The 27,945-nt window shown below is 37.9% G+C and overlaps 1 protein-coding gene across 3 annotated transcripts in view; it reads right to left on the reverse strand.

Annotated features, from left to right (window-relative positions):
* GNAL (G protein subunit alpha L) overlaps positions 1–27,945 on the reverse strand; it is a 179,462-nt gene that overhangs the window by 87,854 nt on the left and 63,663 nt on the right. Inside the window, exons 1-4 of one of the 3 annotated variants that reach the window (XM_064433299.1) lie at positions 24,730–25,387; positions 24,320–24,392; positions 23,428–23,482; positions 23,134–23,253 (exon numbers count right to left, since the gene is read on the reverse strand). In XM_064433299.1, the coding sequence (XP_064289369.1) occupies positions 23,134–23,253; positions 23,428–23,482; positions 24,320–24,392; positions 24,730–24,868 (387 nt within the window). In that variant the 5' untranslated portion in view covers positions 24,869–25,387. Of the gene's footprint in view, positions 1–23,133; positions 23,254–23,427; positions 23,483–24,319; positions 24,393–24,514; positions 24,539–24,729; positions 25,388–27,945 lie in introns of those variants that run through there. The other 2 variants (XM_064433307.1, XM_064433291.1) reach the window with 2 other exon arrangements.

Below are 27,945 nucleotides of genomic sequence, written 5' to 3' on the forward strand. Positions count from 1 at the left end.
GTATTTATTTTCAACTCTGCTATACTGAGTGCAACAGATTTTTGTGCATGTGTAAATCCATCTCCATGTTTTGTGAAATAATTCTGTACTGCAAAAAAATGCTACAAATCATTATTCACTTACTGTTGATACATTATAAGGACTCAAACATATAAACCCCATATTTTTCCTTTTCCCATCTCCTAGTTCAATTGAAATTCTGCTCTCCATCTTGAAAAAGCAAATCACCCAAAATATTAATGGGATTTTAGTTAAGTTAGTTACAGTATTGAAGAGACACTCTCAACTGTTATCACCAGACTTCCTCACATTTTCAATCAATATTTTCACTTTTCTAGCTATTCTGAATGTTTTCAGAATAAGGTTTGCCCATAAGAAATTTAATACTATGATATGAAAATTGAAATGATACCTGCAACTTTTAATGAAGAGCTATCATGTTGAAAGAAAGCATACCTTCAAACCACCTGCCTATGAACTGAATAATCTCATCTCAAAATTCATTAAATGCTCAGTAATCTAAAATGCACTACGCCGCTCGTGTCTTATCTACAGTAAGGAAATGCAGAGCTCTGTTGTAATTCACTGAAACACAGCGATATCATATTACATTTTTATTTGTAAAATGGCTATTTACTTTCACTTACAAAACAGTGAACTTAAATTACAAAATTAAAAAAACCAAGTTATTAATGTAGTACTTCCGGCATCAAAACAAGCTTTTAAACACTGTTCAATGTACTTATATATCAAACCATCAGTACCATGCAGGCCAGAGGTTTTAAAGTGTTCTGACATCAGGAACCCTCTGTAAATTTCTCTTCAGCAACAGCAACTTTCCCCTGTTTTGAATGGCACAGTATGAAAATGATGGCCATGCAACTCTGCATTCTGTACCACCCAAAACCACTTTGGCCAGCCCCAGGCAACGATGAATCCACACTACATGAAACAGACTTATGACAGTGTATCTTTTCTTGGATGAAAATAATGCTTGGGTATGTTGCAAGGTATTGGCTCCTGACGCCACAGCAGTTTTGTCACTGGAAGGTGCTGTCACAGCCTTCCGACTAAAAGACATGGCTGAACAGCACCTCAGCAGTTTATGACTTTTCAAATAAAAACTTCAAGCATGCCTGTTTAGCCATTAAGCTCTGCCTAATTTAGAACAGCTACTGAAGGTTAGTTTTGTTTTAAGACACCATTAGATCGCATGTCTTCTGTATTGTGCAGTAACAACTTTTCACAATAGCTATCCTTTCCCCTGTTATATTCATTTGATGAATCTCAAGAAAAAGCTACACATAATGTTTCTAGCTAGCAGCACACACTTCAATTGAACTTTTTTATGTGGATGTATACATCAAGAACTATCTTATTGTGGACTTAATGACATGACATTAAAGAGGCACAAATTAAAATGTACGAAATCGTAAATTTGAAAAATTATTTAAAAATCTGTCATTTTTCTATTTTAAAAGTTGTTATTTTCTTGTGTTTTAAAGGTAGTTTAGAAGTGATGAAACCTTAAGAATGAGACAATCACTACAAATCTGACAGGCACTGGTGATGATAGATATCAACCCCAAATCCAGTGCTGTTCTCCAGAAAATCATACCCTTTATGTTGATGATACTGACACTGTAAGACAGCATCTTTTGATGAAGTACAGGACACAGAACGTCTTCTTCCACAGCACGCTCAGGGAAATTAACTTCCTCATCTAAAATATACTTAAAAACTATTTTCATAGTTAAAATCTATGGCATTTCAAGTTAGCTGTGTACAATTTGAATGTGCACATACTTGTGAAAATCAGTCTTGCGCTTTGGGCACGACTAGAAGGACAGAAATTGAGATGTGCTATGCTTGACTGAAGCAGGCTGGCAGAAAAGTCCATACAAAAAGCCAGAAGGACTGAAATGAAAGCTTCAGTAGCTGATACAAACACTTTACAACTTGTTGAAAGAGCAAGAAGATACATTAACAAAGATGACACAAGATCCACTTTTATAAAGAACATTATTCAGAAGACTGTACATCTAGCAAAGACAGACTCATGCAGCAAAACACTGGGGCAATGTTGCACTCAACATTCTGCACCTGGGTCCATCACTCCACCCATCTGTTCATACGTATTCATTTATTTTAACTTATGAGCAGAAAACCTTCCATTCTCCTTGAGAATGAAAAATATTATGTAGAACTCCACAACTCTTAAAAATATACTGTCTTGAAGGAGAAAGGTTATTGGCAGTCATAAGCATAAAATGTGACCATAAACATAAAATGTGCATGTCACACTTAAATTTCAGTTGTAGCTTAATTTATCAATCTGTTTCAGCCCTACTGCCAAGGTATGCTGTCTCCTCAGCTCACTTTCCAAGGAATGATGACTTACACTGTTGGATCACCTGTCTGACAAGCAATCATGGCTTCCACCTAACTCTGCAATCCACCGGCCAGTTACAAACAAATACCACAAAAAGGCAGAGGACTCAAAGAAGGCCTCCAAGTCTAACAAGACTGCCCTTGGCTGGAGAAAAGGGCTGAGTCGACACCTCCTCACTGAAGGGAAGCTTTCAGCATGACCCTAACAAGTTACCTGTTTGTGCTGAATTAGCTGCTGATGGACACACACGGTCTGACCAGCCACCCAACACTTACCAAAAATGCCCTGACATGCACTGCCTCTTGTCCACCTGGAAGGGGACAAGGACTGCTCTGAGGAGAATCCAGCAAGAGACCTGAAGGAGAAATGGGCTATTTATTGTCACTGGAGAGAGAAGTAGGCTGGGTGTCTACAACATTGACAGACAACCAGAATTCACTAGCTCCATTACTTAGAGAACAAATTACATTCTAGGACTGAAAAAAACCCACTTAAAGCTCCTGGTAAAGACCAAAAACAGATTATGCCAAGTACATACCCCATTCTGCTTTAGCTAGGAAGAAAGGCAAGAGAAGGAATGGAGGAAATGAGATTTAAGTTACTTGCTGGAATTATACAGAGATCTAAGCTGGCTGCTAGAATATGCCTATTTTTCATATTAGGGACTATTTACTATCTCAAACTGTAGTTCAAATGCTAGTACTACGTACCAAGGGTGGCAATATAAAGCTATGTTAGCTCACTTGTATAATATCCATGTATAGCTATATTGAGTCACTCTTTAACACTATATATTATACAACACATACCACATAAATCTTGCAGAACATTTTCCCCACATCTAAGAAACTTTTATGATGGCCATCATCATCATAATTCCACAGAACAAATTTAAGATACAAACCACAGCTTTTTTAGCACCTTCAGTAACCTCAGAGCACAATAACAATTTGGGCTGGCTATTTAACAGAAACTTCTATAATCAAAGACACAAAAAATATGGCAGTCCAAGATAAAGTCAAAATTAGTTTTAAATTGTATTTCAAAACTCAAGTACCCACCAGAGATATACCAGACTTATTGCTGTACTGCAAAGTGTTTGAAAACTGCTTTTCCAGTAGCAAGCATTTATTTACTGGATGGAATGTTCCCATCCCACGAAAAGAAGTTTTTGTTTTAGATCATCTTTAGGAGTCTAAAACAAAACATCAGTTTTGTGCTTACTGTCTAAAGTCAATTAAAACTGATCATGAGAAATAGTCAGAAATTTAAATTATTGGAGTCCTAATGAACATGGCTTGCTACCGGTCACTAGAACTTTCAAGACACGTAGTCAGTGAAGCAAAAAGGGTCCAAATAGGTCAATGACAGAAAAAAAAGATGCCGTCTACACATCAGAATAGCTAATAATTTTGAAGTCTACAACTATTTTTACAAGAAAATTAAAGCTGGAAGTTATTCAATTCCATATTCTATCCAAAGGTATCAATTTACAGTCAATTTTTTAAATGGTTTTCTTTTTGACAAGGTGTAAAATGGCATTTCTAAAATTCATCTGCTAGAAAGGTGCAATTTCTTGACTAGATAAAGGCACTAGATAAATGTCTCTGTAAATGTGGGTGCTTTTTTTTAGTATCACAGCCTGCTGTTTGTTTGCTATCTAGCTGGTTTTTTTTTAAAATACATTTTGATATTTTTTAAACACGGGACATGCTTCCAGCTCCTAAATGACCTGCAGTGCAATTTACTGTAGTGTGTACTGTACAAAGTTCTTTGGTATCCACAGGAACAGTTACCAACTGATGTGAACTTCCTTCCCTAAAGAGCTTGTTTTGAATAACAAACTACTCCAGGGGGAAATACATTATCTTGTCTAATCAAATGTTCAAGTGAGGCTTATTTCATTCCAGGGCTTTACTATGCATTGTGGAAATGTTTGTGGCACTGACCTTTAATTAATCTCAACCTTAAAGGAAGACAGTAAAAGCTTAGAAGCCCAGATTGCGCATATGATTTTAAAGCCACATTTAAATGGTTTAAAGAATTAATAAAAGTATCCTATTTTTTTTAGTGACTATGTTCTCTAAGATGTTTGCTTTTATGTAATCAGCATAAAAGGTTTTTGTAAATATCAGTAGTTATTTGTTCTTACTTTGTTCAATCAGGTTTAAAATATAGATGTTACTGATATAGGGTTTATATTACCAACATGCTTCCTTTTACCCAAGTGTATTTATTCAGTGCTTTTTGATTAGCTGGAAGTGTTTCCCACTGAGGAACATGTACTTTAGACAGAAAACAATTCAACAGGACAGTATCACATATATGTGGGGCAAAAGTTCATTTTTCACGTCAGAGAGCTCGTGTTAGGTAAAAATATAACTCGGCCTCTTGTGATGTCTGCCCAGGTGGCATGAAGCAGAAACAGCCAAGCCATTCCTGAGATGCCTTCTACTGAGGAGACACCTTTGGGGGAGTTTAATGCCCAAGTCCCACCACAGAAGGAAAGAACAAGTCAAGGACAGCGAGGAAATAAGAGGAAACCAGGGGAAACTGGGTTGCCTTCTTCAGCATCCTCTTTCCTTCACCTCAACCATCCCAGAGCAGATGTCCCTAGACAGGAGAAGTGAGTATCTAGCATGCTCATGGATAGTTGGGAAAGCAGAGCAGGAAAGCCTTTCTGATGCTGTAAAAAGCACTAATAAAGAAAGAAATATTCTGATGAATTACTCAAACATGCAGTGTTGATTATGTGTATCCATAAAAAAGGAAGAAACCGACATAATTCCTGTTGTTAAACAATAATTATGGTTGGAAGTCCTGAAAGTTTTTGACACTTCTTTTAGACTACTGTCAGGAAGACAATATAATAACACTATAAATAAAAGAAGCAGCATAATAAACAACATCTGAAAAACTGGTGCAATACTCAGGTGTATACATATACATATGATCAAATACTGTTTTTACAGTAAACATTTTACTAATACATACAAGGTATAAAGATCTTGGAAAATCAAATAAAAATGAAGTCCCAAATATTATTGTTTTTTTTTGCAACTGATAAACAACAACTGCATTATATTCCTTTAACATTCTCTACTTGTAAAGTGAAGAGTCATAAGTTTCACGTATTTTTAAAAATGGTACTAATGATTTAGTTCCAAGTCTTATTCTGTTTGTTTTTGATGCATTTTTGACATCCATTCAGGTAAATAAGAAAACAAGCTAGTTATTTCTCTTTCTCACTGCTAATTTTCAGTTCTAGTTGGCTGCACAAGTTAATTCTAAGTTGGCTGGCTTTCAATCACATTTTCTATCTACCACTTTGTAAACTTTCTTGGAAACTTATCCTGATCTTAAAAAAAAAAACCCAACATAATAAAGCCTGCTTAAATTAAAACTTTGAGTAAAATGTCATTATTCTTGTTCTGCATTTATTTTGAAGACTAAAGTAACAATATTGGCTTCTACCAATAATAACATTGCTCTAGTTTTGAACATGTAAAATAATATGTTTATGTTTTAGATAGTTTATATTTAGACACAGATGGAGAGCAATTTTATTTTAGTCTAAAGCGGCTTGATTTTTTTTTTAACAAACCTGGTGACAAACATGCTCATGCCAATATTTTACTTCACATAATAAAAAAGTGAACTTCCTTTCCAAGTGTCTCTTTACATATTCAGGAAACATCACTGCTACATTCACCACGAATCTCTCATGGTAAGAGAGGATTCTGATTTTGGAGAACTAAACATGGAAACTAAGGTAAAGGATGGCAGTAATACAATTTAAAACAAATTACAAACACTGCTAGGTGCATACAAGTACTGTGTGGATTGCTTCCACATAGTACTTGCTATTAAGTATTCAGCTTATAAAAATTAATATATTAACTATTCAGCTAAAATGGCATCTATATTTTTGCAAAGACTGACATATTCTTCTTCCATTTTTTCTGGTTACATCAATCCAGGTTGAAATGCAAAGGAAGTTTTATTTTTCCTCTTTTTTCCTTCATGAGAAAAGAGATGAAATAATTTAACGCTTGAGTTAACACAGGCACAGACACTAGGGTTGTATTTAACATTTTTTAGCAGGAGTTGAAAAGTTCAACTGAACTGAAGATATCACTGGACTTTATGAAGACAAAACATTAGATCATATCATGTTTGCTCCCCATTTATCTCCCAAACAACACAATTTAGCTTAGCTAAAATCTGAATTGATCCTCAGGCTTTTTAAGTGTATTGTGAAACTTCAGGAGCTTCATTGCTCCTGTGGAGAGCCCTTTCCCTTCTGGATAGCCACAGGCTCCCTCATGTTATCAGATAACACCTTTTACAGGGACAAGCTGGTAGAAACGAGTTGATGATTTTCTTGTAGAAGTCTCTCCCAGCTTACAGAAAGAAACCCAGAAAGAAAACCAAAAAGAAAACCATCATGGATTCTGGTAAGAAAAGCAATGTGGTCTCACACTTGCTATGGTGCAACTGGATAAATTAAGTAAGGGTTAATAGGGGAATCTCACTGGCATATAAGCCAAAACTTTCACCTGCTCAACAGATATGATTCATTTGTTCTTTTAGGTAACCTATTTAAAAATGAATCAGCATACTGCTGATATGGGATAGATTGGAAAGTAATCTCTTCTGGAAATGACTTCTTATATCAAGAAGGCAAAGCTACACTAGAGCACTTTCTAGCCTACTGTCCTTTTTCCAACAGTGGATGCCCCAAAAGAAATGGGCAAGGTCAGGACAAGGATACATAACAACAGTCTTGGGACTTCTCAAGAACCTGAACCAAACGGGCTTTCTACATACTCAGGAACCCACAGCTGATTTCTGTTTTGTGAACTCTGAACTCATCCCATCTCCTTCAAAGGCCATGTGAATTTCATAAAGTAGCTTTGATTCTACATAATGTCACTGACATGACGTGCACTGGAACAATGCTTCATTCTTACTTTACAACCACTTATGCTGGCTGATCCAATACCATGGGAAAATGTAAACATAATTTAAATGTATACATATATAGGTAAGCTCCCCTGCCATGTCTTTTATGGTCGAATGACCCCTCATGGAATTTCTGCATATGTATTTTAAGTAAAAATAATAGAGTAGTAGAGTGGAAGTGCCTTGCAGTTACACAATGAAACCAAGAGAAAAGGGTTCTCAGGACATAAGACTCAAACAGCCATGTAAGTCTTTTGTACACTCAAGTTCATGTGAGTCAACTGCTTTTGAAAGGCATCAGACTAAGCCTTAAACCTTAAAGCTCCATTCCACAAAGTTAAGTTTAGGAATAACTACAGTGAATGTTGCTGTGTTTACTTATCCAAAAGGGCAAGGGTGAGCAAGACAGACCTGTTCTTATACATTTAACCTCTGCAAGGAATGTCAGTCTTCACATCAGAAGAAGCAAAACCTGTGCTGGGTTTCTCCTGACACACACATTCTCAGTGGCTTTTGGTCTGACTCTAATCTCTGCCCATAGATACCGAGGTGCAGGAAGTAAGCCTGCTTGTTTAGATAGCCATCACCTTCCCATTACATCCTACTGCTTGTTCCCATCTCCGCTTTCTTCTTCTCCATTTTGTGCCACCCGCCCTCAGTTAAAACCACGGAAATGATCTGCACTAAAAATAACCTCTCCCTCCACCTCATTTGGTCAGGCCAAACAAACAGCTTTACCAGGACACAGCTGAGGGCACAGTGCATAAAAATGGGAAAGTGGAGTGGATAGTGATGGGGGAGGGTTGGAGGAAGGAGGACAATGGCTTAGCCAGGCAGCATTGTCTGAAACAATGTGTATGAAACTAAGCAGTAGGCACTCCTTAGCTGCCCAGAGCAGTGACATGACTCAAAGACTGATGACTTGCTTAAATTACAAAAGCTATGGAGAAAAATAATTGATCTAGAGCCATGAAAAGAGTATCACATGAGCCTAAGCATCTCAAAAAAGTAAATTAATTCCAAAGTCACTTAGACAGTGATAGACCCTCCAGTTTTGAAACATCAGGTCCCAACAAGAACCCAACATTTCCACACTGGAAAAACCTGCCCAGAGAGAGTATGCACTGACACAACTGAGCCAGTCCTCTCCTACAGCAAACGGAGCACTCAGAGCAAACTTGCTAGGAGCAAATGCCTGGAATTCCCCCCCAAGTCAAGCCAACTGTTAAGAGTCACAACTTTCTCCCTACTACATCCTCACATTCCATACAGCAACTCTCCAGAAAGTACTGAAACTTTTTATTTTTAACTTCCCTCTTGGTGGCTGGAAGCAGGCAGAACAATATGCTTTTACAAAAAAAAAACCCCAAAACAAACACACCTAATTGTGCTATTTGCAAATATGCTTTGTTGTTTGTATTTTGGAAAGAGAAAACATAAAAGAAAAGAGAACTTTGATTTACTGCACATTTTTTATCTCTGTATTTCCCTGGGATTCCAACTCCTAAAGTATAAGCATGTTGACATCTATCATGTAAGCATGGATCAGGAATGGTGTTAGCATGACATGTGGCTGTACTTATAATAAGCCCACCACTCCTAACAATTACAGAACAAAAAAAAAAGACATGCCTTTCAATGTGACAATCCTCTGAGTAAACTACATTGCAAGACCCATGTCAGGATTTTTTCCTTCAAATTCATTCCATTAGGAAAGTAGGAACTACTCCTAGTGGGAATACAAAGTGGAAGTTGTCTCTTTTTTCTACAGGTTTTGCTATCACAAGCAGGAGAACTAATGAAACCTCATATACTGTGATCTGTAGTTCTTTAAACTTCTCAAATCGCAAAGTCAACAGCTTTGTCTTAACTTGCTCTGAAACCCCTATTCTGAAGACAAAAGCCAAACACACATCTCCAAAAAGCCTGCAGACTACCAAGGATGGCACTTGAGTTTACTTCCTCGAGGTGATAGTTGGGAGCTGTCACTAACATTTCAAAGCTAGTCACCTGCTCCCGCTACCAGAAGAACCTTCTCACAGACTTGAAACAAACTTGTTTTATCCTCCAAATTCTATTTTCATTTCCATGTACTCCAGGGGCTACAGCTAACAGCCTCTGAACTGGATTTTTCACCCCACTGTTAGCCACCAGATGTCCTAGATCTTGAATAGATTAGAACCTTGTACAGAAGTAGGAAAAGTCTTATACATAAATGCACATATGCGTGCCAGTGCACACACGCATGAAAACAAAAACCCCTGCCTGCTGGTTTGAATTGAAAATATCTGAAGGCATGCTCTTTGCTCCTCTGAGCCTTTAGAGATAATACTCCTGACTGCATTACTTCCCTCAGCCATTTTTTTCTGCTTTTAGGGAGGAAAATGTTAGGCCCTGTTGAATTAGGAAATGTGCGTAACTCTCCATGAGAAGTGAATCATGTGCATCTTGCCAGGAATCAGTTTTAAAACAATCAACATGTGGAAGCACAAGAGAGTTTTGTGCATGGTATGTTATAGCCTACTACACTGTCTGATATAGCACTCTGGAAGAACATGCACAATTTATGAGAAATTATCACTGTTTATACAACATGGCCATAACAAAATTAGTTAGATAACTAGATAACAAAGTCCTAGATTAATTCAAGACATGATTACAGAAAATTTAGTTTTGGAAAAGAAGTCCCAGAGGTTTTCAACTAACATGCCCATAAAAGCTCTGTGAACAGAAAGTGGCAAATATGTAAGACCAACTGACATGACCTTGTGTCTTACAAAGTTTCCCAGATCTTCAGAAGTTTTTAACTTCTTGAGCATGAGCTGATTCATGTCACTGCAAATGTAAGTGCCCAAAACTGGGCACTCGTATCTCAGTGTCTTTATGAGATCGTGATTGTTAAATTCACTGTTGCAGAATATCCCAAACATGTGAACTTGCCATACACCACAGAAGATAGGAATTTTCTCCTCTCCTCAACTTCATTTCCTCCCTCTGAACAGACAGGCACAAGAATATGTAATTACAGCTTTTTAAATACTAAAAATTGTATTTGGCTCCCTTTCCTCTTCAACTCGGAGTGATCTCTTTCTACGAGTAAACATACCCAGTTTACTTTGTCTCCTCTTACTCCTGATGCTCTCCTCTGGACTCCATTTGTGTACTTCTTTTTAAATTCAGTTCCCAAAATTAGACACAATATCCCAGCTGAGAACTCACCATTGCCAAAGAGAACGGCATAATTACTTCATGCTTTTTTGTACAACAGCCTTGTTAATGCATCCCAGAATGAGTTAACTTATTGTTTGTGGTCCATTACTACAACAAAGAATTTTTCCTGCACTACAAGCAGTTTCTTTGCATCCTGTATCCTCTTCCATTCCCTTCCCTAGAGACTTTCTGTTTATTCCTGAGAGGCTGCCAGAAGGGGATGACTGGTTGACCTGCTGGAGACAACCAGGTTTGACAGACTTTAATGTACAGATTTAGTATTACCAAGATCCTAGAGCAGCTTGGTTTTAATTTCTTGTACTGCTAAAATGACCTGAGAAGTGAAACAGAAATGAACTATTTTCTTTGAAATGTCTAGTCACAACTGATAGAGAAAATATGATGAAGAGAGGTACAGATTTAAAAATTAAATAAGTCAATAAAAAGAAGTATTTCAGCAGTAAAAAGAGGCCTTCTCTAGTTGCCACTCCTTACTATTTTTGCCTCTTTAATCACAATCTACAACACTTTTTCCCACAAACCACAAGTGCTGAATCATGTAAGACCTAAATTGACATAAAAATAACAAAATTCTGCTACTTGCAGCATTTCCCCAAGGGAGATCAAAAAGTTCAGACCATTTTCTCTTAGTGACACACAGCACTAGGAACTGCAAAAAAAAAAAGGGGCATTTTGTATTCTTAAACATTTTATTTCTCTAATGAGAAGGGTTCAAAATAATGGTGTTCTCTTTTGCTAAATCAGGCAAACTGTAATGAACGATTAAGGAACTATGAGCAGATTTGAAAGCACAAATGTCTTTTGTGGTACTGTAAACATTGTCTCTCCAAAATCAGACTGAAGAGCAATTTATTTTCCACTTTAAGAACAAAAATAAAGTGTGATCTCCATCTGTATGGAAGAAAATATTAGTCATGGTACATAATTTTAAAAATGCATCTTCATAAGTCATACATGGCAGTATAGCAAATGAGAAGACATGTCATTACACATGAAAGAATGAAAAAATTGAATGCAATGGATTTTTTGAACAGACTAGTCAATGTGTATAACAGATCTGAAAATACCTGAGATAAGGATAATTATCATTAATACTACCCTTTGGGCTCTGCTAATGTGTTGGTACAGAGGCCTCTATGCACATTCCTCTTACCTGCAACTGTGTTCAAGCTTTCATAGAATTATAAAATAATCTACTGTAATTATACAAAGATACCAACGCTAAACTCCCCAAAAACTCCCCAAACCCTACCAACAGCAAAACACCAACAAAAACCCCCACACCACAATAAAGAAGACTAGATAATGAAAAAGAAGACAACACCTTGAACACTATTCGTAGTTTGGGTTTCTCATTGCCAACAGGATCTAATAAAACTAGAAGGGCAACAAGAATTAGGAAAGACACAGAACAAGTCCTGTGAGAGAAGTTAAGGAGACTCTAAGTGGGAAGACAAATATTTGGAGGTACACGATATGCAATGAGGGGGGCAATGCAGGAAAGATGAAATATTTTTAGTAGAGAAACTAGGGAAGACTTGTGGGCAGCAGGCTTGGAGGTTAAAAAAACCCCAACAAAACAAACAAAAACCTCAAAATTAATCAAATCAATCAAGTGGGACTTCCTCATACAACACATACTTAAACTGCAGAACTCACTGCAGTAACTGAAAGCTCACACAGGATGGGAGGGGGAAAAAAAAATCCTGGAAGAAACATCTACCAAAATTATTAAATCCAGAAATGCCACTCCCAGTCAGAAAAACCTCAGCCATGAATCTGTAGACTAGGATGACCGACGTGGGAAACATTACTATGTGTGAGTCTCCCTCTTAAACTCTTTTTCCTGTTTCACTATCAGTCACGGTCAGAGATGAGATCTGGTGCTAAATGAACCCGTGATCTGAGCTGGTACAGTATTCTTATGGTTTTATTGAGCTGTGCAAATCAACTTAAGGTAAATTATCTAGGACACTGTGCATAAAACCTTTCCTTCTGCACAGAAAGTTATGCTGCTGCAGCCTACTGTTCAGCAAGCCTTTTAAAGATATTATTATTAAAAAACCCCACAATATGAAAATGAATCACAGTGATTGAAAAGACCTACTGTTCAGAGCTTAATAGCATCCAGAGAACTGTCATTTATCTGAAAAAGATTTTGCTTATTTCAAGTTCTGTGCCAATCTCTAACCTACACAACTTTACCCACCCCCAAGAAAATCCATAAAAGTGCTCAGCGACCTCCCAAATATAAAATTAATGGAGAAAAATTATTTGCTTGTTTTGCTTTTCAATTGAAGGTATTTGTGATTTTTATATTAATATCACTGCATAACCGGAAGCTCGGCTGAATGAATGCTGTGCTGGCAGTACTAGCTGTGCATTTAGGTCCATATATATCCAACTGTTTAAGCCTTTGCAACATTAGACCCTTGGGAATATAGCTGCTTAGGATGACTTCTGTATTTATGGAATATAATAGTTCTTGCCAGCCTTTCATTCATCAGTGAGAAGAATCAAAACCTGCTCTATAGAATGAAGGCCAAGGATGAAATTCAATACTTTATTTTTTTAAGATCCAGTGAAAATCCTCTGCAGTTTGAATGGCTGGTTCTCAGAAATGTCAACAGCCATCTTCCTCTATTGACATGATTTTTAGTCCCTAAAATGATTTTTTTATTATGATTTCTCACTTACACATTCCCTGACTAATTATTCTTTTGGTCCATGATATACCCACACTCTGCTGTTAGTTAGCACATTAACTTTGCTTCTGTTAAAATCTGGATAGAAATTCAGTAGATAACAGCGATAAGAAATGCTAATTCTAGGGATGGGAAATGAAAAGCTCTACTGTTCAGCTAAAAGTATGCTATCCTAAATAAGTGAGTCTTCCCAAAAGGAACAGGCAGCACTGACAGCCTGAGATGGAAAGAAAAGCTAAAGTTAGAGGACACCTGCCCTCCAAAAGACAATTCTCATGCACATTTTAAAAGCTACAAATCCTACCATGAAGACTCACTCTGCTGTGATACCTGCTGGAAATCTAATAATTAATGACAGGGCTTCAGTAGCACCTGGTGACACCTGACCTCCTCCTCTGGTGACCATATATTTGCTACATAGTTTTTTCATTCACATTTCTCCTCTGCTTTTTTCATTTTTTGTTTGTTTGGGTTTTTTTGCCTGGAGTTGGTAACTCCTCATGGCACAGAGCCTGCACCAAAGGCACTCTGGAGGTGACTGGCAACCAGGTCCTGCTGCTGTTTGTGGCAGCTGTAGGTTTGCAGGCAAGGAAGGGGCAGCTCATTGTCTGCACAGAGGGCAGCAAGGACACACTTTCCCCTATTTTAGTTAACTGTTCTTTGCCTTTTCTTGTTTTCCTACCTGACAGTTCTTAAATTTGGTATTATTTAGCTCCTATGAAAGAAAGTATGTGGGTGTATGTTAAGAAAAGAATGATCTGCACAGCTCTGTCACTTAACATCCTCTGGAAGTGAGGGTGGACGTGATCAAAAAGCATTCACCAAATTAACAGAGATAAGAGGGCTTGCATATCTTTAGCCTATTTCATCTTGCTAAACAATTTCAGTTCAAAACAGTGGGATAATTGTTTGCATTAAAATATGTTTAAGTCCTACTGACAGCACCAAGAAAACTCAAATGTAATGAATTGGCAGAAGTGTCAGAAAATGTTTATTTTAAAAAGATTTAAAAGGCAAAGTTCATCTCTAATGTCGACGTAGCAGAAAAAAATCCAATATTCTCTCTTTCCTAAGGATAAATATCCTTTCAAAACATCCAGCATAGGTTTTTAAAACAAATACTAGTAGATTAATTACAAGAGTACACTTTAAACCAACCAAAATTAATCTACTGATTTAAAGCAAGAAACCCTAATCTGCATGCTTCATGTGATAGCTGGCATGCTTACAACCAGAGGAGCTCTGTTCCAAGAAATTATTAGAAGTTTCCAAAGTAAAAGGCAATATGAACTTGAAACTGTGTTGTACAAATTACATTCTCCTCCTGACTCCTTTTCAAGAGAAGGCCCTGAAATTTGAATTGAATCTCTTTAACTACAGCAAAACAAATTATGTGACAAGGGTGACAGAACAAAACCATAAACATTTTATGGAAACTTTTAGCAGTTAACTGCAAATGTGCATTGTTCTCGCCTTTTATCTGCTTTATAGCAGTCCTATTTATATTTATTATAAAGAGCTTCTTAGATCCTCAGAGGAAAAAAAAATGTTCATAGTACCTTTTGGTTTTTAACCTATCTATTTCAGTGTATGCAAGGTATACATAGAGTCTTCTGTTCACACTATTTAGCTTGTTCTCTGTTCCTCAGCTCAGGTTGCTACCTTCTGCAAACAAAATATCCTGTCTGTGTATGCAGTCTTTGTTGACATTAAAAGAGGTAATCCGCTGTTGACAATAAGTACAAGCCATGGATGAAGCTATGGAGGTGATGAAAAAAACAAGCAAAGGTCTAAGCTCAACATGGTTGTGGAAAGAGAAGCTGTGATCTCATCAGGTACTGAAGAAAGGGAATTGTAGCTCTTTGCTGCTGTGCAGATGAACACTCACTTCTTTGGAACACTAAATGATGACACTAATATTATTTGAGTAGGTGATAGTCTCTGTTCTATAGGTTTCCACCGGCTTCAGTGACAAGGTGCATGTATGTGATGATTTATCCATGATCTGTACACTTTTATCATGGTCACTGAAGCAAAAAACATTCTCCCTGACTAGTAAACATCCTACTTTTTCAGAGCACTCACAAAAGGCAAAACCAGCAAATCAATCTGCAATCTTTGGCTTAAGAGATTAAAAGAATTAACTAATAATAAAGGCAATTCTCAAACACACTCTGCTCTACCTTTTCTCTGGCTGTGATGGAAAATCTGTTTTAATGTAGTTCATAAATAGTGGTAATTCATAAAAATTTCAATACCCTTCTTCTGAAAACTGCCACTTTTGAAAGTCTGAAATGTCATCATCCTTCAATGAAATGGACAATGCATCTTCATGAAGAGTGTGGTTAATTTTTGCACTTATTTACATTTACTTCCATTATAATTCAGTTTGATTTACACATAAGCAGAAAAACAAATTAATTTCTTGCCATCATTCAATGTTCATGTCAAATCTTGATATATAAACTCCTTAGTAATCCAATCTTCTACAGAAATTTCAGTGCACCTCAACAGGAGGGGTAAAAAATTCAAGAACTCCTTTTGTTTCTAGCCTTAAAAAAGATGGAGAATCAGGATCAGATTGTGATTCTGGCCAATCTACGACACCTCTGCCAAGAATCACCACAGGGATCAGTGCTACTCCACTGGCTGTTTTTCCAAGCTTTACCTCCTGGGGTGGCACAGGACTGCTGCCACCTCTGCATCGCAGGATCGCTTTCAGAAGGTACCCCAGAAGCAGCCACAATTGTGAAGGAATTCAAAAGAGCAGACCCCAAAAGCAACCACATTTTGAAATAAATCTATGTCTGTGGCAGGTCTGTGGCAAGGACAATGGTAGTGCCGGCTTTAACCTATTGATTTTGCCTTTCTTTAATTCAAAATTAGGGTGTACACTGAAAAATACATGATGAACAAAAATACTCTAATGTTCAGAAATGATCCTCTAATACATTTTTTGTTCTGTGAGGAGAATCAGTCACTCCTACTTAAAATGATAATTCAAGTTATTAGTCTTCCTTTTGTCATCAAATCTAATATCCAAATTTAGATGTAAAAATATTTTTATCCTAATAAAATGCAATATAAGTATATGAACTTTTCATCTCAAATTGTAGCCAAAAAAGGCAGAATGTGACATTTGCAGTAGTTGACTGGATGCTGGACTGAGGGGTAAAAAACCCCTCTAATTAATTTGTATTAATAGGTACAAAACTTGGAAGTCATACCAGAAAACGTCAACAGGTTTGGAGACCACAGAAATAAGTTTTACTTAGCAGCAGCAATAATAATGATAAATGATAGTATCTTTCCAGTTTCACAATGAAAGTCTCTGTGTTGTGTGATGATAATAAATAAGTCAGGCTGGATAAAGTGTTAATACCACCTCACTATCTGGGAAATCAGACTCACAATATAAGACAACAAACATTTAATTTGGTGTTACTATGATGATATAATACTTAATGTAAGACTGAACTTTATTCACAGGCACCATTGTTCATAAGACTTCTTCAAATAACTGCCTTTTCAGAATGGAACTAATTATTTTACACTGTAAGCTACAAAAAAAAATTCTAAAAATGCAAAGTATTTATGAAAAAAGGGAACCTTTTCCACATATTTCAAAGTTGAATCTGTTCTTACAAATATTGAGACAGGAAGGCTTAGGAACAAAAGTTAATATCTGCGTCTTTAATTTTTTTTCTGAATACAACTCCTATTTATTAACTTTGGATAATTTGTGATCATGTACAGGATTTCCTATAGCTCTCAATCCCAGAATTTCTACAACTACCCCTTGTTGGGGGCCTAAGTAGATCCCTGAACTCCTTTCCTGGAATACAAATTTAATTCTTTACTTCTCATTGGTATGAACTGTTGTGGGTCAGTGAGTCTGGAACAAGGGGTAGAAGAAATATGTTACACTTTTATTACAGAATAATGTTCTACTATAGCAAAAAACTTACTTTATTTTATGCTTGAGCATCAATTTTTTGTCTAAAACAAGCACTATCCCAAACACAAACTGTGTATTTTAAGCAAGAAGTCCTGAACTTCACAGAAGAGCTGTACTTTATACACAAACCACTCCAATTTTAACCTCCAGTTGTTTTCAGTAAAGTCAAAGTATTTATTAAGGAGATAAAATAAAACAATTAAAGAAAACCATGGTACAGGTTTGTAATTTTACAGTTCCAGTATATATTATAAATTTGAGAAGTTTAGATGTTTTGAGATTTGTTGATTTGGAGCTTTTTTCCTTTTTTTTTCCCCTCCCACACTGCTCTATACTTGTTTGTAGTATGATCCCAGTTCCAGTCTCGTATTTTTGAAACCACACAGTTAAAATAATAACTGATTATTTACGAACGCACAACTGGATTGACTGATCCATCAAAAGCAAACTTACTGCTTACAGAGAACAAGAACAACAGAACAAGTAACACTGAATTTTTTTTTTTTTTGATCTCATGTATGAAATGCTTGTAACTTTAACACTGACTAATAAGAACATTAAGGACTTGGTTTGCCAGTTTAATGAAAAGCAGACAAGCCACAGCTGCATGCAAACAGGTACTTCATATGGAAGAAAAGCTATTGCTGGGCTTTAGCAGAATCTGCTCTTCACATAAAAAGAGCTTAAATTCAGTATTTACAGTTAATGCATAGTGTACAGCATGAAAAAACCTGCTACCACAATAAAAACATTTCATGGGTTAACTGATTGCTTCTTCTCCCTAATATCCTCTACTTTTCAGTTCTGACAATTTTAACCTCTGTATGAAGACTAAGGAGCTGCCAACACCTCCAACAGCATATGTGTTTTCAGCTATCCTTCTCTACCAGCCTACTTCATTAGTTCTTCAGGTGTTATTAATTCAGGGCAGTAATAAGGTTGCCAGACCAACACACCTTTATTGTTGCCTGGCCTTTAAAAAACTTTGTGTATTTGTTTAAATATGAAAATATGTTTTTATGTAAATATGAAAATCCACCAACGTGCATTTTAGATCACAGAACACCACAAATGACTTAATTTTTAAAAGACTAATTGATTTAAAAAAATTAATATTGATATTAATATTGAGTAATGTTAAGTACTGCAATCACAGGTAGTTATAAAAACCTGTGGTCATTCTACCCAAAATGGTAAACAAAGCCCTAAAGTAAAAATTTAGATAGAAAGAAAAATCGAGTGAAGCTACTTGAGTGGCAATATTCTCTGCATTCTCTCTTTTATTTTATTTTCAGGTAAAATGTATATTTTCCCAGTCACAAAAAAGATGGGAAAATTGTGAGCTAAGTGAAAATGAGAAAATTTAAGGTGATGCTATTTTGTAACTGCTTTGGGCTACATCAAAGGGAAACTTAATTTGTGGTCAAATAAAGTTCCAGCATTAACTGTACAACCCAAACAAGTTTAACTATATATAAACCATACTTATCAAGTTTCTTTTTAATCCACCATAAAGACTTTCTACAGCACAACACTACACTTCACCAAAGCAAGATTTTCAGTTGCTTCAAACACTGAGATGCACACTGTGAAAAAGCCACCTCCAGGTATTAACATAAGATGAATCTGAATACCAGGTACCAGAAAAATGTGAAATGCTTAGCAGAAGTCTATGTAACTTCAAATTCTGAGCAAAAGGGTTTATCTTTCTTGATCGTGTTTTTGTATGATGAATACGATGCTCTGATTTTTAAAAAGAAAACCTGAAGGAAAATTAAAGTCATCAGATAGAACTCAAACTGAAAATGTAAAGCAAACCGCAGACCTGATTAATCTAAAGTACTTTCCCTGTCAATGCCCACATTAACATTTCATTCTTAACAGCTAAATTAAAGAGCTTGCCTGACTAATAAAATAGCTTTAAAAATTATATTTAAAACTCACACACTAAAATCAGCACAAGGGACTGAATCTACACAACTCATTACTTACAAAGTTTCCAAAAAATACTTTTCCTCTCTAAAACATTTTTTGCAAAGGAAGATGAATCTTTTGAAAACTGTCCACGCTCCCTAAAGCCTGTGAAGTGTTTACATGTTCTTGACTAAGTGGATGATCCATGTTTGCTGGTAACTGGTTTGTGTGGCCAAACACTTGACAATGCAGCCCAGGGGTAGGTGACCATTATCTGCTATAAGCCTACACAAAACAAATCAGATGAGCTTCCTTCAAGACATATTCTATGCAAAGCAACTTCATTTGGCTACATTTTTGGGGAAGACAAGGGGTGAAGGAATTATACACTGATCAGCTTTGTAGTTCCCAGAAAATTCAAAAACTTTAACAAAGAAAACTGACCTTGAGTAAACACACATTAAGAAAATACACCAGAGCTACCAGCATATTATGGCCTTAATACGTTCACCCTGATTCACAAAGGACAAAATAAATTCCAGTCAATAAAGTATTAAAATTGCAGCAGATCAATTCCTGTTAACTTTAGCAATTATCAATCAACACATTGCCAAAAATAATAAAAAAATCCTTTTTGATAGGGGATGCATCCCCAGTTCCAGTGTTGAAGCACTTCCTCTGATTCTGCCTTTGAGCAAAGATAATGCCTAATCTGGTCAGACAAAAATTTATCTTGATTCCTGTCACAACTTCAAGGAAGACAATACAGTGGACACTTAACTTACTTCTATTTATCAATCTTGTGAAAATTCTAGCTCTAGTTCTTATGATTTATAGAATTAGAACACAGCAGTCAGCCAGGAAATACTTTGTAAAAATTGTACAGTCTTTTATAAAAGTAATAAAAGACTATGTAAAAAATTGTACAAGAAATCCAGAAAGCTTTCAATTTTTTATACCAACTAGAAGAACCATCAAGGTAGCATAACCAAACCATACAGATAATGATTTTTTAAAGTAAAACTCTTGTGGGGGGCACTCCACAGACTCTTAAAGTGTTGTTAAAACACTGTAAAGAGAAAACCATTTGTTTTATAATTTGTATCACTACTAAAGAAAATATTCTGCTTATATTTTATAGACAGGTATGTAATTAAAAAAACTAGACAAAGACCCAGAATATTTTAGTCTAAATATGAAGTCCCCATCTTTACTCAAGTTCTCGGAATTTCAGTCATAAATTGCAATTAAGAGTATGATTTCACCCACAGGAAATCAGTATTTTCATATCCACCTATTTCAAGGGCAATTTTCACAATTAAATGTGTATTAGTTAATTTGTATGCAATTTAAGAACGTCTGTCCAAGCAAACCCAGTATGTCATAAATATGCTTAAATTAGCGCCCCAGGAGTGTAGGTCAGATTGTGCCACCAGTGAAGTTTCTGCAGCTCATCAGGAATCTCTCTTTAAAGACTCCTGATAAGGTGCAGTCATTTTCCCACATTTGGCATGCAATGTATCTGAAATCCATCTTCAACTAACACACATCGATTTTTATGACAAAGGTTACATAGCTAATGTCATCCAAAAATTGACACATCTGTAATTCAAATTGCAACACTAAGGATCTTTAACAATTCATTACCATTCATACTGTCACAAACCCTAAAGCTGCCTCTTCCCTCATTCAAAGAAGAATAACCTTTGTCACTCTCTAGAATGTGCCAAAATGTGCCCCAGAGCTGCCTATGTCAGCATTTTTCCCTTCACAACTATTCTGATGTGAGGATGATTGGCCCTAAAGTCCTGCATGTCTACTGCTAAACACTTGGTTTGGGCTCAGATGGCCTTACTCCATACATCAGCTATTAATTACAGAATCAGTAATGCTTAGCAGAGGATGCCTGACTGATTACTATCCAAGTATTTATTTTTATGTCTGTCCTTATCCAAAAATACTAAATGGGTCAAAATTTATTTCAGCTGGAAACCTAATTTTACTTTATCATGGGCTTAAACTGGAGTAAAATCAAGCCCTGAAGCACAATAGCATTTTTTTTTCAATCTGCCTTGCTCACAAATCCTCTTGGAAATAAATAACATTTGAACCAAGAAAAATTTAAAAGCCCTAAAAATCTTGGCATACATTTTACAAATATTAAACCTACAAATTGAGCTGAGATGAAAACTGAAGGTAAAATATGAAAGTGACACAGAAATATATTTACTTCTAAATCAGCATTAGATTTCTCTTCTTCTTTTAAACTTGTAACAACCTTTTAACTATTTTAAAATTAGAACTAATAATTGACACTATTTAAATAACACGGTATTTTCAGAAAACCTATTTAATTAAAACCACTTATTAATATTTTTATTTTAAACTGAAATGGACTTTGAATTGAGATTTCAAATGAATTATTAATTGTTTCAAGGTCCACTGGGTCCTATTCTTTTCCCCTCCAAGAAGGTTGAATTTTCCTCTATATAAAATACCAAGCCATGAGTGGAATTTGACTAGATATAGCCAGCTTCTGTGAAAAAGGAGAAAATTTGAAAGCAATCATAAACTAAAAATATCTCCAGCCCTATGAAAAGTCCAGTTTAACCTTCTTTTATCCCAGAAACTCAAAAGAACATATGTACTATAAAGAACTGCGAAGTATATGTATCACCATTTTTTTTACTCATCAAAGGATCAAAATTCAAAAAAAAAAATCCACATAAAATGAGCAACAAATGCCTCAGAACTGTAATACCTGCAGAAGACAAATACTTCATGTCAAGCTCACATTCAATTTCTAAAAAGAGTTTCTCATTTTCACTAACTTACATCCACCAATTGAGCAATTATGCAATATGTGGGTGTACCTTGCAGTCGATTTTTTTTAACATCTGCATTCTGTGTTAAATCCTAACTGTACAAGATGTCTGATAATTTTTCTTTATCTTGAACCTTCAAAGTGGTAGGTTTACCAGAGGCAAAACCACACATCAGAGAATATGAGTCATATAACAAAGAAATGACTCTTCCCCTTCTCCCCCTTGCACCCTGAAGCTATAATAACCTAAAGACACTCTATTGTAAATGGCTTCTTTGGCAGTATTGATAGCATGTACAACTCGCAGTCATTTAGCCAACAAATGAAGATACTTTTAAGTCCTTACTGTATCCATAACAAATTGCTTTCACTACCATTTTAAGGCAAATTAAAACTGTGCTACAGCAAAAATAAGATTCAGAATGTCTATGCACTTGCTTTCTTGTCATGCATAAAACATGAAACATTCTATGCATGTACCTATAAATAATAACATAAAAAGATAAAAATAATGTACGATGCCTATGCAAGTTAATCTGAAAAGTATCTCTCATTTGTATACAAAAGATCAGCCTCCATGCAAAGTCCCACATTGATTCCATCTCAAATTAAAGCAACATTTACATACAAGCAAACCACTGCTCATGCCAACTACAATACATGAGGAAGCAAAGCACCTCACTTGACCACTGCTTACGCAGGTTTCCACTCTGAAGTGCAGTAAATATGGGAAACAACACTGAGGCCATTCCAGCCTTTTATTTCCTCTTATATCCTTTTCTGCAGGTAGACAGTAACTCCTCAGGTTAACATCCTGCATCTAATTCCACGCAGGAAATCAGCTTTCAACAAAGTCTTATTTGATGTGTCAATATGTAAGATTGCATCAGAAAATCTGAAGAGAGCTAAATGCAGAAACAGCATTTAGAGCCATTAGCAAATAAATCCATAACAACAAAACCCTGCACCACTAAAACAGGTGCAACCACCACAGCCTTGTAAGAAAGTTAACAGAGGTGATGCTGGCATAAGATCTTTCTCTGACCATCTTCCAAAAAGTAAATAACCCCAATGTTTCAGGAAATCCAAGTGAAGCAACATATTCCCCCTCGAAGCAGAATAAATCGGTGGTTTCTGTTCTTACCTGTGTATAGTCAAAGTCAGAAAGAGGAGCTATACTCTTGATGTAGTCCATTCGAAATTGGTTTTCTGGGTTGGCCAATGGAACTGGGGGTATTAAAGTGCTCATAGCTGAAACTATAGTCTAGAATTGGATAAAACAAAAAAACAAACACATTAATCTGGATACGGGATCAATAGAAGATAATCCAATCTGATCAGCAAAATGGGATTTCTCTCATCACAATCTTGGAAAGCATAATCCTTATAATTTCCAGTATAAACAAGCATGGAAGAACAGTATAAAGTGTGTTCTTACCACAATCGCATCTTTAACGTTTTTCCGAATATCCAGTATTTTCTGTTTCTTTTCTCTGCATTAAAACAGAAATATTAACACTTTGATTTTTTCTTCCAAAGCAGTTCAGTCATTTGCATTTAATTTTTTTTCACTGATCACTTGTTTATCTGCCCTTCAAACATTAAAACATACTATAGTAAAAAATTAGGCAAGACAAATACATTTTGCCCTTATCCATTTTCTTGCATAGTATAAAGAGCAATGCACATTCATCCCTAATATATTTTTCTAAATCATTCAATCACAGCCACATCTGCAAAGCTTCCCCTGATGGAACTGGAAGTCATTCTTTCATTTCCACAGCATGATGTAAACATGCTCTAAATTAACAACACGTAGGTGAAGGCCAACACATATCTAAAATGAATGCTATGGATTAATAATGATTTCTGGCAAAGAGTTCTTTAGAGAGAAAATGATGTACCCTCACAAAACAGGAGGATTTCTAACAAATAGGCAAAATTAGTTTCAGTTTTACGCTAACCCCAGCACCGGAAAAACAGCACACAGTGTCATCTGATTATGATTTGACATGTATTTTTATATTACAGACAGATGCAATATTTGGTTATTTGCTTCTATGTAAAAAGTAGTCGCCATGTTGTTGCTACACAGGGGCCTGTCAAGCGCTGCAGTAGCAACAGTGTAAAATACAGTAAAGGGGCCAGAAGGAGAAAATGCAAACATACAATAGCAGCAATTTCCTTATTCTCACTCCCCTCCCTCCCGCAAAACAGTGTCAAGCCACCAAAACACAGGGGATGAGAGGAGAAATTTCCTAGCGTACTGTGTGTTAACCTGTTTCCAAGATTTAAGGAAAAATAAGTCACAAAGTGTCAATAATTCTTACTCTGAATTAAATCCATTGACATGTAGGATTCGCATTTGTTTCACAATAGTGCTTTTTCCTGACTCACCAGCCCCTAAAAGAGAAAGAAGGAAAGGGAGAACATTGTGATACACGGTTCAGGCTGGGTGGTCGGAGAGTTTTTTTGGGTTTCTTTTTTTTGCCTTTATTTTTTTTGGACGCGACAGCATCTCCCACCTCGGCAGCATTTCTGTATGTGTGCATCCATGTGGCTCAGGCGCTGAGCTCGATCTGTGGACGCCTCGCTTATTGCTCAACACAGCAGCCTACATTTTCCATAGCCGCATCTCCCCTCTCGGCTGCGCCCGCCGCCCCGCCGGGCTGGGGCTGGGGCTGCTGCCCCCTCCTCGCCCTGCTCGCCCCGGCCCCCACCTCTGCCGCTTCCTCCTTACCCAGCAGCAGCAAGCGGTGTGTCGCTTTATAAGCCAGCCTCTCTTTCTGCAACTGCTTCTCTATTTTTTTGTTGGCTTCTCGCTGCGCTTTCTCATCGATACGCTGATCCTCCGTTTTGCTGTTGCCCAAACACCCCATAGCCGCTGCTCAGGGTGGATGTCAAATCGCTGCCTTCTCAGATTTAGTATTTACAAGGGGAGGGGAGTGGGGGGGGAGGCAGAAGACAAGTCTTTATATCCGTGTGTGTCCCTGCGACGGCTTCTCTCCGCTTCTTCCCACCCGGCTCGCTCACATAAAATGGTCTCTGGCCGCTTTCCGATCGCAGCGGAGTTGGCTGCTTCGCTCCCCACCAGAGATGCGGAGAGCAGGCGGCAGAGGTAACCCTGCCCCGGCGGGGAGGGGGTGGGGGGAGAAAGCTGTGCAAAAATGCCTAACATGCAACGAGAGGGAGAAAAGGGCTCCTCCTGGAAACCAGCCGGGTGCCGCTCTCCGCTCTCCCTCCCCACCGCGCACACAATCCCTATATTTCTCTGTAAAGGTCTATTTTTGTCTTCCTAACTCAGCACTGCCTCTTTCTGCGAGACCAGGAAACAGCCCCGCTACCAGCCCTACGCGCAGGGAAGCCGAAGGAGAAAGGTAAAAGCCGGGCGGATCTACCTGGCTCCTGCGGGGCCGGGGCCGGGCGGCGCCGCGGGGTCCGCGCCCCCCGCCCGGGCCGCCCCCGCCCGCCCCGCTCGGCGGCCCCGGCCCCGCGCCCGCTGCTGCCGCCAAAACCCGGAGCTGGCAGCGCCGCCGGGAGCCGCGGCCTCCGGACCCCCGCCCGCGGCCTGCCGCAGGGGCACGGAGCTGCGGGGCGCTCGGGGACTCGGGGGGGCTTTTCCCGACCTTTCCCCGCGCTCCTCGGCGGTGCTGGAAGAGCCTGGCTGCTGCCAGAGCGAGGGCTGGCACTCGCGGGTGCCCAGGCTGGCACAGGTGATGGCTGCCATCGTGACTGACCTGCGGGAGCAGCGCCGGGAGCCAGCCCCTGGCACCAGCGTGTGGGAGCGGCCGGGGTCTGCCCGCGTGAACCCCGACACACAGAGCACGCCTATGCACAAACACCCTGCCTCGACTTCCTAACCAACAAAATGTCCCTTTCCACACAAGCAGTCACGGCAGCACATGGGCTGTTTTTTCCCTTTGAATATTCCAAACTGCATCTGCTGAACCAGAAAATGAAGCTATCCAAACAGCTCATGATAATGTGCAATCCGAACATGATAATATGCATGTCTAATATCACTACAACAACAAATGTCGACAAGAAACCGTATCTCCGTTCCTTCATTTGCCTCCATTTTAGATCCTGAAATGAAACTTCAAGCTAGACAACCCTATAGGTATTCCTTTTTGCTTCAAATCTCTTGCCTTGCAAACTGGCACCTCAGTGCAAAAACAGCAGTACAGCACCTCGCTTGTCCTAAACTCCCCCTGCACAGAAACCACCTGCACTGCTCAGACGTGATGCTGGACACATTGAGACACAAGAACACTAGAAAAAGAACGCATGTTACTCTGCAGTCCGCAAATACTTTCAGCTTTTATCTCCAAACAGTCCCCCATACTTTCAAAGATGGCTTACTGAAAAATACGTGTGCAAAATCCTGGTCCCAACTAAAAGAGAGATTGCCATCAACTTCAATCAAACAAAATAGTATTTTAATTTAAAATGTCTTGAAAAGTATGTAGCAAAAAGAAACTAGGTTTTACAAGCAGAAGGATTTAGTTTAGTTGTTTTTGGTTTTTTTCAATGGCTCCCTCACTCAGGTGGGAAATGCTGAATCAAGGAAGAGAAATTGGTACTGTCTAATTTGAGGACACATCAGAGGAAGGTGAAAAGGGCAGGACCCAGAAAACGAACAGGTACTGCTCCACCTGTGGTTGGGTATGCGGAGTTTTCAGGAGACTGAAATTCAAATGCCAGATATGTGGTTTTATGGCACTGCTTGATCTTGACTCTGGAAGCTGATTTAATCTTCCCTCTTACATAGGTGGGGGGGAGCTGGGGTAACACACTACAGGATTGACAGCATCTGCCAAGTCAAAATATGCATTTAAATATGCATTTTTAAAGTGTTACTAAGCTGCATTTTTTTAGGACAGACCGTTTTTTTTCCTATTGACATTTTTCTGTCTGGAGGGACAAAAAGCACCTCAGATACAGATAGGTTTGGAAGCACAGTTCAGGGTGACTGCTGTTTTTGGAGGCTGTCAGACACAGGATATATGATGAATAGCTTTTGTGAAGAGCAGTCATGTTTTCTCCCTGCCACAGCACTATGAGAGCCCAAAACTGAATGGCTTGGTTAGAAATCACTAACTGGGTCTGAATTTTCATAGTCCTTCAGTGTCAGAAGCTGTAATTTATGATGTACGGCTACAAGATGTATGTAGCCATACTCATTACCTGTGTAAATAACTCAGTTTGAGACCTAAGTCCCAACGTGGCTAGTGTCAGTCAGTCTGCAGGAATCTGCCTTGTTTCTTCCCCTCCTCTCCCCAGCAGTTTTCCTCTTTCATGTACTAACACTGGGATTTTTGGTGCAGACTTGTTCCCAGCTTTGAAACGGCTCAGTGCCAATAAATATAATTTTACAGGATCCTGGTATATCCTGCTTTTACCTTTCTCCAAAAGAGGGAAAGTGTTTCTCATTTCCTCTCTCCCCCTCGAAAAACCCCATGACCCTTTTGGGTCTCTTCCTCCTGAGAAAAGATCACACAGTTCAAGAATGATACGCACAAGCAACCTGTGCCCAGAAAGGACTTTTAGCTGTAATTATATTCCCAACCCTCACTTTGCTTTTCCCAAACACAGCACTTATCCCAACATAAGTGAATTACAAAATCCTAGAAGCAATAATAAACAAGAGAGAAATTTTCACCCCCTTTGGACACAGCTCTTTTTTTTTTTTTTCCCCAGAGAAAAACCATAGCTATCATATATGAATATGTCTCCTCTGCACACAGATAAGTCTCAAACTCTATAAAATGTTGCAGCAGTGCTGCTTCACCAAACCAACTTCCACTACAAATTGTATACAGGAATAAAAACAAAATCCCAGACAAAGGAAACAAGACTCTTCCTGGTCTTCCCCTTTCTTCTGAGGCAGTCAATGTGGGATCCTCCTTGAGTTCCTGAAGGATGAGGTATTTCACATTGCTTCTGCCCCTTCATA

Source organism: Passer domesticus, chromosome 1, assembly GCF_036417665.1.
Source record: "Passer domesticus isolate bPasDom1 chromosome 1, bPasDom1.hap1, whole genome shotgun sequence".
Classification (NCBI taxonomy): Eukaryota; Metazoa; Chordata; class Aves; order Passeriformes; family Passeridae; genus Passer; species Passer domesticus.